The sequence below is a fragment of the Crocuta crocuta genome, unplaced genomic scaffold (assembly GCF_008692635.1).
Source record: "Crocuta crocuta isolate KB4526 unplaced genomic scaffold, BGI_CrCroc_1.0 scaffold467, whole genome shotgun sequence".
Taxonomy (NCBI): Eukaryota; Metazoa; Chordata; class Mammalia; order Carnivora; family Hyaenidae; genus Crocuta; species Crocuta crocuta.
The window spans coordinates 3935999-3947767 of NW_027530632.1; the positions used below are offsets into that span (position 1 = coordinate 3935999).

Consider the following 11769-nt stretch of genomic DNA (forward strand, 5'->3'; position numbering starts at 1 on the left):
ATCAAAATACCATGGAATAATAAACAGGTGATTTTCTACTTCATTTTCCATATTTTCTTGTATGTTTTCCTAACTTTTGTAAATAAAGTTATCTACAGTGAAATCACATAAAAAGGAATAGTAATTTTCTGTTATTTAACTTTTNTATTTAATCTGTCCCCATAAATGATCTATTTAAGTTATCTGTCTTTGGTTTTAATCGCCATTGGCCTCCATTTGTTCATATTCATCTGTACATGGTCCAGCCTGTGGATAAGGCAGAGAGGACATATTATAGTTCTCTTGCTGGAACATGTCTGAATCACTGTTTGGATCCTGGCTTAGGAAAGACCCTGGGGGATAAAGCAAAGTATCATACCTGGCCCCAGGATATATGGAAGGCATCTATCTATTCTGGGACATACATACATACCTTCATTCATTCATTCATTCATTCATTCATATTTATTTGTGTATTAAAAATGGCAATTCAAGAATTGTTCTCTCAAATTTACTCAGGAATGATATCTACAATTTCTAAATTGGGCAATTAGAGGTTGATAAATAATAATATAAAAATTCAGTTGCAAAATAAGAAATATCAAATCTGGATTAAGTTTTTAATACCTGCTACAGTAATTGCAGTCATTCTGAGAAAGGAATTCACTGAGGCCTGAAGTAAAGAAGGAGTTTTTGAGAAAGGGGAACTTCCACTAACCATCGGGTGGGTGAGATTTAGACATACAGCCTTACCCTCCTCTCTGAAAGCACTGAGTTATATGTGCTAGTACTTAGAGGCTGATCCAAAAATTATTCTCCTGTGCAAAAAATTAGGCTTCCTTTCTTTAAGATCAGGTTATTTTTGTCCTTAGCGCCTCTTTGCTTTTTCCTTAACCCCAGAGAGCAAGAAGTAACACCATAAGCATTTTAGTGCCTTCCCATCCTCTTTAGTAATGACCACTGTGTACGCAGATGATACCTGGTACAACTGCTGCCTTCAGGGGAATCTTTATAGGCTACGTGAGTAGACAGTGCTCACACAGGAGAATTGGTTTTAGACTCCAGGGTGGATTTTCTGCTTATTATTTTTAATAATTTGCTATAAATTCAGTACNTTCTGTGTCTCCCTCTCTCCCTGCCCCTCCCATGTTTGTGCGCTGTTTCTGTCTCTCAAAAGTAAATAAATGTTTAAAAAAAAATTTTTTTTTAATTAAAAAAAAAAAGTGGTGTGGTGGACAGACTTGTCCTATTCTTATTTTTGAAAGGTAGCTTTCCAGTNTGAAGAATAACATTTACTGTAGATTTTTGTAGATGCCTTTTATTAGGGCTGAGGAAGTTCTCTTATATTCTTAGTTGCTGAGCCATTTATGATTGGGTTTGAATTTTATCAAATGCACTTCATCTGCTGAGATGATCATTTGTTTTTTTTTTCTTTTGTCTATTAATGTAGTAAATGACTTTTAAAGATTTTCTTATGTTAAAGTCCTTTTGCACTTCTAGATAAACCCAGCTTAATCATTGTGTATTATTTTTTTCTTTGGTATGTGCTGCTGGATCCTGTATGCCAATGTTTTGTTTAGGATATTTGTATTTGCAATTATGAATGAGACTGGCCTGTAGTTAGTCTTCCTTTCTGGCTTTTCTCTATATGGTTTTAATTTTAAAGCTTCATTACTTCATTAAATTACTTGGAGAGCCTTCTCCCTTGATGAGTTCTCTGAAAGACTTTGTATAATTTTGGAATGATTTGTACCTTTAAAGTTTGGTAGAACTTANCTTATTCACTCCTAAAAGTGTTTCTTTGTGCCTTGTCTTTTTTCTCTTAATCAACTTTGCCAGGGGTTTGTTCAAAAACCCACTTTGGGTTCTGTTAATTCTCTCCATTATATGTTTATTTCCTATTTCATTGTTTTATGATCTGATTTCTAGTTCTCTCTTTCATTCTACTTCGTATTAGTTTTATCTAACTTTCCTAATTAGATGCTTAGTTCATTTATCCCAGTCTTTATTTGTAATGTATGCATTTGAGTCTAAACTCTACCCTTAAGTACTCATTTATCTGTATCCCACCAGTTCTGATATGAAGCATTTTTAGTGTAATTCAGTTTTAAGTACTCTTAAATTCCTATTACGGTATCTTTCATTGACCCACCGTCATTTAGAAGGTTTTTTTACATACCACATCTAAGAAGATTTTCTATGTGTCTTTTTATAATTTACCTCTAACTTAATTGCACTGTGGTCAGAGAGTGTGGTCTGTATGACACCATTTCTTTGAGGTTTCTTGAGACTTGCTTTATGGCATAGCACATTAATCAGTTTTGTAAAGGTCCATGTGTACTTAAGAAGAAGGTTTGTTCTTTAACTGTTGCATGGAAAGGTCTCTCTATGATAATTGGCTTGGGGTTATTAATTTTTTTTCTTCACATCTTCTGTTTCTTGACTAGGTTTTTTGTGCATCTGACCTATCAGTAATTGCTGACATATCTCACTATCATAGTAGAGTTTTTCCATTTCTACCCATAGATCTCTCAATTTTGGCTTTATATATTTGAAGCTGTCTTATTAGGTGCATNGATTTCTTCGGCTCGGGTCACGATCTCACGGTCCCAGCCCCATGTCGGGTTCCACGCTGAGTGAGGAGCCTGTTGGGGATACTCTCTTTCCCTCTCTCTCTGCCCTCCCCTACTCTCACTCCCTCTTTCCAAATAAGTAAACATTAAAACTGCTAAAATCTATTTATCTAATATTAATATACTTTTTCCAGTTTTATTTTAGTATTTGCATGTCTTCTTCTATCCTTTTATTCCCAACCATTCTCTGCTTGTATGCCTCAGTGTGTCTCTTGCAAACTTTATAAGCTGGGTTTTTTATTTTTTAATGTACTCTGATGATCACTATCTTTTAATGGGCATTAGTCCATTGATATTTATTGTGATTCTATCATCTTGCTTTTTTATTTATATTTATTCCATTTTGTAATTGATTATTTGTTCATTTTTTGTTCCATTTTTTCCCTCTGGCAGTTTAGAATTTTAGAATTNAGAATTTTAGCACTCTATTTCTGTGTTTTAGGTAGTTACCTTGGAATTTTATCATTCATATTTAACATTACATATACTAAAGTGAAACAGTATCCTAATCCCACTCACAAAGAATACAAAGATATTCGAACACTAAATTTGACTGCACTCCTGATTTGCATATTATTCTTTCCTGGTATTTTAGTTCTGTCCTGTTTTAAATTCACAAATTTGAAATTACTATTAAAATATGACTATTTTGGTTTGTATTTACATAAATGTTTATAATTTTATTTTCTCACCATTCCTTCTATTTCTTTTTATTTTGTTTCCAGCATACTTAACATGCAGTGTTATATTAGTTTCAGGTGTAAACTCACCATTCCTTCTTAAACCTCAGAGCATCTTTGGGGGGTATTTTCCTTCTTCCTAAAGTACATCCTTAGAGGAAGGGAAGCAAAAATATTATAAAAACAGGGAGAGGGACAAAACATGAGAGACTCTTAAATATGGAGAACAAACAGAGGGTTGCTGGAGGGGATGGGGGGGGTGCTAAATGGGTGAGGGGCATTAAGGAATCTACTCCTGAAATCACTGTTGCACCGTATGCTAACTAACCTAGATGTAAATTAAAAATAAATAAACTACTAATTTTTTTAAAAAGATTTACAAAAGAATTTTTTAAAATATATCCTTAGAAGTCCCTTTACTGCCAGTCTTCTGTTGATAAACTCCCTCAGGTGGTATTTATCTGTAAATATTTTATTTCAGCCTCAATTTTGAAAATTACTTCTGTTGAGAGCACAATTTTAGGTTGATGGTTACCATTCTGTTGTATTTTGGCATCCATTGTTTGACACCGGAAAGTCTGATGTCACTAGGATTGTCCTTGCTTTCTCTCTGGTGTTTTAAGGTCTTTGTCTTGAGATGTTCTATAGTTTCACTCCCATCAGCATGGATTTCTTTTACTTATCTTGTTTGGCATACATTATTCTTCCCAGATCTGTCTAATCATATTTTCATCAGTTCAGGAAAGTTTGCAGCCATTATTTCTTCAAATATTGCCTTTTCTACATTCTCCATATTCTCTCCTTCTGAACTCCACTGGACATGTGTTAGACATTCCCTCCATATTTTTTAATCTCTTTTCCTATATTCTTCATTTCTTCTTTCCTATTTTCTGTATCTCCTTATTTCTCTGACTTGCATTTTTGGTACCTTATTTGGTTATTTCTTCCAGTTCACTGAAACTCTCTGCAGCCATGTCTGAATTCCTGCTCAACTCATCCATTCATTGGTTTATATCACCAGTTATATTTTTCTTTTCTAGAAGTACTAGTCATTTGTTCCTAGTTTTATTAACGTATAGCCATTTTACATTCTGTATCTGATCATTCCAGTATCTGCTCTCCTTGATGATTTAAATCTCTTTTCTCTGGGGACATCTGGGTGGCTTAGTTAAGTGTCCGACTCTTGATTTCAGCTCAGGCCATGATCTTACAGTTCATGGGTTCAAGCCCCACATCAGACTCTGTGCTGACAGAGTGGAGCTGCTTGGAATTCTGTCTCCTCTCTCTGCCCCTCCCCTGCTTACTCTTTATATCTTTCTCAAAAATAAATTTTTTTTTAAACTGTAATAAATCTGTTTTTTCTGTTTCTGATAACTCACATAGTAGTTTGCCTTATTGTCTGTTTGGTGATCTTGGATTGTGAGCTCATTGTTTGTTCCAATTAGTGGATGTCCTGTGGGCCTAAACTGGGAACACTTTCTTCCAGAGAGAGTCTGTTCCCTCTTCTACAAGTTACCATGGAGTGCCACTGACCTGAGTCTTGCCTCCCAACAGATTCCTAGGCTCAGCCTCTCTAACTTGCTGTTGGTCCAAGTCTCAGAATCCAGCTAGCAGGCATTGCTACTGTGGCATTCACCCTTTCAGCTATTTCATTCCACCCTTAGTTTGCCACCACTCTGATCCAGCTCACAGGTTTCTGTGCAGAGCTGATGGTGGGGATGGAAGTAGGAAGTGCTCTTGGGAATGTGTACTCCTGTTGTGAGACCAGTAGCACTTGAAGAGGTGTACCCTAGGTGAGGTATAATTGTGAGCAATTCTTCGTGTGCCATCTTGGAAACAAAAGTCCCCAAATTTTTGTTTTATTATGTTAATTTTCAAACATGATTAGCGAGAATAGTGCAGTGAGTTCAGGTAGAGAAAAGCAGAAAGTATAGTGCAGCGATCACCCGTGTGCCCATAACCCACTGGAATTACTGGTAATTCGTGGCCACACTGGTTTCATCCATACTTGCCCTACTGTCTGCTCTCCTGGAGTATTTTGAAGCAAATAAAGGCATCTTATTTTCTTTCTGGACATATTAGTATGTACCTCTAAAAGACACTGTGAGCTTTTTGTCACGAAGTCAGGTCAGCATGTAAACATGTGCACAATTTATAAATAAGGAAGTAAAATTTTCCATAACTCTCTAAGCATTGGTTCTTGGTCACTTTTTCCAATTTAAGACAGGCCCCTGAAATGCCTACCAAATTATTATAAAAGGACTATGTTTTGTCTACCGTAAATTTAGCATTATACAGGTATTATCACAATTCTCTGTATCATATTTGGTAGATAAAATAATGGTAGAAAATAATAACAGACACTTAAATGGTACTTACCATGTGCCAAGAACATTTCTATTCCTTCTACATATATTAAACTAATTTAATCCTCAAAGAATCATATGAAATAGGTACTATTTTCATCTCCATTTTGTAAATGTGAAAACCAAGACATGGAAAGTTTTGATGACCTACCCAAGGTCCTAAATCTAGTAAGTGATATAGCTGGGATTTGCACCCTGACAGGCTACATCTAGAAGCTGTCATTTTAACTGACTGTACACAGTGCCTCTCTCAGACAAATGAGCAGGTTTCCACTGCCGTCTTTCAAAAGTATGTCCTCTGTAAGTAAATGTACCTGTCTTGGTGAGTTCACTACATGAGGCACAGTTGTACCTGTTTCTGAATGTTGGCCTTCAATATTTAGCTTAATTTTTTATATTACAAACATTGCTACCTTTGGGTTTTGTTGTTAATATAATATATATTATAAATAAAATATATAAGGTGTGTGTGTGTGTTATATATATATAATTTCATGTCTCGTGTCCTCTCTTTAGGTACACTTCATGTTGGTGATGAAATTCGAGAGATTAATGGCATCAGTGTGGCTAACCAAACAGTCGAACAGCTGCAAAAAATGCTTGTGAGTAAATGAAAGTTTCTTTGTCTTTTTCCAAGCTTGACTTTCAGTTTGTTGGCTTGTTTTTTAACGCACAGATAAGGAGTATTCTTTTGTAATCAGAGTATTTTTGATACTATCGCTTGTGTGATTTGAATTTCTACAACATTCGTAAGAATTGGCAACAGCGCAGGGGCAGGAGGGGGGCACCTGGGTGGCTCAGTCAGTTGAGCGTTCGACTCTTGATCTCACCTCAGGTCTTGATCTCAGGGTCATGAGCTCAGGCCCTGCATTGGGCTCCACACTGGGCGTGGAGCCTACTTTTAAAAAAAAGAAAAGAAAAGAAATAGACAACTGGGGAAATGTTTGCATGCCCCAGAGTTTGGAAACATCTTGCCCGCCTGGCAACGTGGGCTGCAACACTCTCCTTTCATCCTTGATCTCCTGTTTCTTATGTAGCAGATGCATAAAGATAACCTTGCCAGTTTCCTGGCATGAAGGGGATCATCCTTGGGTCGTTACACACGCAGCTAGAGTATTATTTTTTGAAGCGTGTTCTCCCGTGTGCATCTTCCAAGCAGGTGTGCGTCCATATGCAGTACATGTTTCCCACAGTGAATTTTTTAGGACTGACAAGTAACTTGTGCATATCTGTGAACTAGTTTCTCACTGACCTCAATCCTGCTGACATTAGCAATGTCAGAAACCTTGTTCCTGTTTAGCTGAGTCATAGCCAGCTGTATTAGATTTCTCTACGGCACAGAGGGAAGGAAAGACCTAGTAGACCAGGCTCTTTTTGACCATACATATCCAAAAGCAGAATGACAGTCCCTGGCCTACATTCATTGTCCTGCTGAGCGGAGGCGGATGTCCTGGACCATCCTCCTACCCCAATTGTAGCAGCCCCCCATGCTATGAATATCTATTAGAAGCACCCTGACTCACCCTAGTAGAAACAATAAGGCCAAATATTTAAAAGAAGCAGCAAGCTTAATGGAGCACCATCATAATGTAGCAGACCAAATACCATTTTCATGTAGTTACTTATTCTCTTGACTGGCTCGATTGATGTTCACTTTTGAAAGGCTCTTAGAGGTTTCTCATCTTTGCGACTATAATAAGGTAACTACCCGAGGTCTGTTTCCACCACTCCTGCATGAACAAGGCAGCCAGCCTTGACTTTGCAGGGGTGTCTCCCAAGAACAATTTCTATTCCTGTGAGCGGTCCCTACCTTATAACTCGATTTCGATTTCATGCTAGGCCCATGCGTGTTCAGCTGACTTGCGTTAATTACCCCCACACAAGTCGAGTGGTTTCTCACTTGTCTTTATGTGCGACATTTGTTTGTTAAGAGAGCTCTCCTTTATTCTTCCTCCAGCGGGAAATGCGGGGGAGTATCACCTTCAAGATCGTGCCAAGTTACCGCACTCAGTCATCGTCCTGTGAGGTAATGGCTCTGGCGCAACCCCACCCCACACACACACACCCCTGTCTCCTCTGGGTTCTTAACTAACTGTCTGCTGATGGCTGAATGTTTTGGCTTTCTGGGAAATTGTTTCTGCCTGTGCTGTTGATCACTGCACACCAATTTTACAACAAAGATAACGGAACAGAGTAGGTTCCATTCACCTACTCAGCCCTGCTTCCACGGGGAACTCCTCAGCAGGCTGGAACTTTCTGCAGGCTGGAACCGGAGCAAAATAGAGAGGAGCCACAAATAATGCCATGAGGCTTCATAAGAACAAATGGAGTCTCTGAGGAAAAAAAATAAATAGAGATAATTGTGATAATATTTCCAGGAAGTACATTCACTTCCCTTATTAAGAAATCACACAGATAGTTCTTCTTTCAAAGAATCTGAGAAGTGATCTATTTCTGTTAAGATCAAGGTGCTCAAAAATTGTGACAAGTCCCTAGATGGGTGTTAGGTCCGTGACGAATTGATAACTGGCTTTATTAGAGGGAATATAGGCTTTTGCAACCTTCTGTGCAATCGTTTAAACGTGGAATATTGTGCAATGCACAAGCAAGTAAGTTTTATAGAGTAATACAGCCCCCCGGTTTCTTTCTCACAGTAGGTGTATCCTATAGAAACTGTAGCTTTTCCAAGCTGTGTTATTCAGTTTTCTGTTGCTTATTACATGAGATTCCAAAAGCGATCTTTTTCATAATTGGAAACACAAATTGACATGAAGGGGATCATCCTTCGGTCATTACACACAGCCTAGAGTATTATTTTCTTAAGTTTGTTCTTCCGTGTGCATCTTCCAAGCAGGTGTGCATCAATGTGTGTACACATTTCCCACAGTGAATTTTTTAGGACTGACAAGTAACTTACTGGAACTCCTCTAGAAAATTGAATTTGACCTCAGGAGAAGCTGAGGAAGGAATTATAAGACTTCTTCCAGGCTCTGAGCAATGCTGTAAATTTCACAAGCAAACGCAGAGGCTTCATGTTTTTTCTCTCAACCTATTGAAGATATGTCTAAGAATTTGTAGTTTGGCCTATATTTTAGTGAGCCATGACAGTCGGGGTTTCTGTTACATCAGGTTTTGAGCTCCTCTCGGTGGCTTTTTATGGAACTTCAATTAACACTATACCTCAAAAGAAAATACAGAACTTCTGCTCCAGGATTCGTGGTTTTGAAATTGGTTACCTAGAATACAAAACTTGCTGGGAAGGAGAGAATGTCACACACATTTTTCATGTGCAGCTTTTAATATTCTAAAACTCGCAGGTGGTCTTCATACCGTTTCTCGTCATTGAAGAAATTTAGTAAATAAGATTGATTTTTTTTTTTTTTTGGTGGTTGAACTGGTTTTAGGATGAGACCAGTATTACATGTGTAAATTCTACGCTTGAGTAAGAAGAGCGCCCCCTCCTCTTTATCTTCTTTACCTCTGAATAGTAGAAAAAATGATATTCCCCTCCTAGCCCTACCCCCAACCTGTTTGACCCTCCTGTGCTCTGGCAGAACTCAAACCTGTGGCTGGACTCTTCCCAGCTAGGACAGTACTTCCCAAAGAAGGGCTCTCTGGCCCCCTGCGTCATCATACCCTCCTTGGCAAAAGAGGAGACCCCTGCCCTCACCCTGGTCCTACTGACTTAAGTCTCTGGGGGTGGCACCTAGAAATCAGTCTGCTCATGAACATTTGAGAATCCTCATCTAAGGGAGCCCAGTATTCAAACAAGTTCCAGAAATTTTCCTTATATCTTCAAGAAAAAACAAATGTCTTTTCAGCAGACGCTTCCCTCTCAGAGTTTTCAAAGAAGTCTACTAAAGCAAAAATGTTAAAATACATAATTCCTTCCTCTCCTCGTTATCCTTAAAGCTGATTTGGAAAATACGGGAATGGAGCCCAGAAAGGATTGTGAGTGTGCCACAGAGTATAGAGATTGTGACTGAGGACGATGGGGCTAGGGAGAGTGGCTGTGCCTCCTGGGACCTTTGCCAGACATGTAATATTATAGAGGCTCAAGGTTTTAATCAATCTGCTAAAATAATCTAAAGAATAAAGGTTTCTTCTCTGGTGTATGTCTATCTTTTACCCTTATTAGTAATATCTGTCCTAGAAAGACTCCAAGGTGATTATGACATGAGAAGTCTTTTCGTTTTTGGGTTTTTTTTTCTTTTTTTAGATTTGTTTCACTTCAAATGAGTCATTCGGTAAATTTTGACACCAAGGTACCTAAGAACTACTAAATACTTTCCAAGCCTAATTTTCAACAAAAATTAGGCAGTTGGGATCTTGAGCACAATAAGTTTCTAGTGATATTTGTCACGTTCCAGTACCTGATAGGATGTTAATATCAATTCACTCTTCTGGGTCTCACTTTAAAGTAAGCCAAGGTTGTGTAGAATGTTGGAGACAGGAAAGAAATTCTTAATAAAGGACGTGGCCGTCACTTACAATATGTGAATCTTCAGACTACAAAACTTTTGTCATACTTCCGTGAAACGATGCACGTAAGTCAGCATAGCACCTTTGCAGCTAAAACCTCAGAGGAAACGGTTGTCAGACTGTGGTTGTAACTGTTGATGTGAATATCTCTGTTTCTGTGCTGGTGTTCTGTGTTAATGAACCTTGTGTCTTATTTCAGAGAGATTCCCCCTCCACTTCCAGACAGTCCCCAGCTAATGGTCATAGCAGCACTAACAATTCTGTTTCGGTAAGAACTCTAGCTCCACACAGCAAAGTGTGACAATTTTGTTGGTGCCACCTGCCTTGAGTGTTCTAGCTACATGTGTTCAGTGGAAATACTGTCTTCTGCCAATATACAAGGCTACTACAGCTACAATGCAGTTTACCCTTGGAAAGCCTTTTCCACATTTTCTTCTCGTGGAAAAAAAATCCCTTTCACTAGTTAAATTTGAAGAACTGGAGCTCAAGACTGCCTTGGTCATTCTCAAAATATTTCTGTGCCCCCTCCACCCCCCAGCATTTATGACTTTGCTCGGACTTACGCAAAGGATACAAGTGGCAATTTGTTGAAATTTCTAAATGTTTTTTTTTAATTGGAGAAAGATGAAGAAATGTTAAGGATTTTGCAGAGTAGGCTTGTGGGTATTCTCGGGCTTTGTAGTTGTCTATTCTGAGTGATATCAGCAACATGTTTTAGTTTCCGCTATCTACGTTATGAATTGGTGTGCCCTCTGTTATTGTGGTACGTGCACATATTTTTGTGAATTATAAGCCTTGCCTGGATATGAAAAGCAAAAGGAACTGGCTTCAAACTGCACTTAAGCCACGCTGTTATCACATCTTTAACACAAAGTACTTGATCTTTTGACTTGAACTTGGAATTTTACCATTTTTTCAGACCGATTCATTTTGGAATATGAAAAGAATGGTTTTTCATTTACTTAAACGGAAGCACTTCAGGTGCAAGTATGTGATATTTCGGGGTAACAAAATCTTTAAGTTGCTGATATTGCTGTTGAAATTTATGGAGAGTTTTACAAATGCAGCAATATCGCCTCTTTCCTATTAACGTGCCCTTTAAAAACACATCAACTGTTTTTAATCAGATAAAATTTTAAATGACTTAGAGATCTTCTTAAATGGAATGATGTCAGTAAGAGAAATTATGGGAGAAAATTTCCTATGACCTTTATTTTTAACTTCAAAATAGGCTACCAAAGGAATTCATTTATAAGTTTACATGTAATACTTTTAAGATGGTGAAAATCCATATAGCCATTGAATTTTTCAAAATCTTACTGATTGCAGTGACTAAGTAAAAAAGGGCATCAGCTCTTTTTTAGTTTGGGGTTTTGTTTTTGTTTTTAATAGGGCTATTTCACTCGCAGTGGCTTTTGTGTTGAAGATGCTGAGTTGTTTCTTAAGAACACATTTTCTCTCTTGCTTAAACTTACCTGCTTTCTTCAGCTTGCTGCTAAATGGCCTGGGTTTGATTTTTTTGATAACTCAACATTTCTGAGAAATGGAATAATGTATATGATCTCTTGACAACTGAAATCTAGCTCATTTTTTTTAACCATATTGTAGCAGAACACACAAACTACCTTG

The 11769-nt window shown here is 37.8% G+C and overlaps 1 protein-coding gene across 1 annotated transcript in view; it reads left to right on the plus strand.

Annotated features, from left to right (window-relative positions):
* Positions 1–11769, plus strand: part of CASK (calcium/calmodulin dependent serine protein kinase) — a gene marked incomplete at its 3' end in the record, with an annotated part of 276912 nt that overhangs the window by 232631 nt on the left and 32512 nt on the right. Inside the window, exons 15-18 of the mRNA XM_077768526.1 lie at positions 4957–5050; positions 6175–6260; positions 7616–7684; positions 10340–10408. Of these exons, the coding sequence (XP_077624652.1) occupies positions 4957–5050; positions 6175–6260; positions 7616–7684; positions 10340–10408 (318 nt within the window). The remainder of the gene's footprint in view (positions 1–4956; positions 5051–6174; positions 6261–7615; positions 7685–10339; positions 10409–11769) is intronic.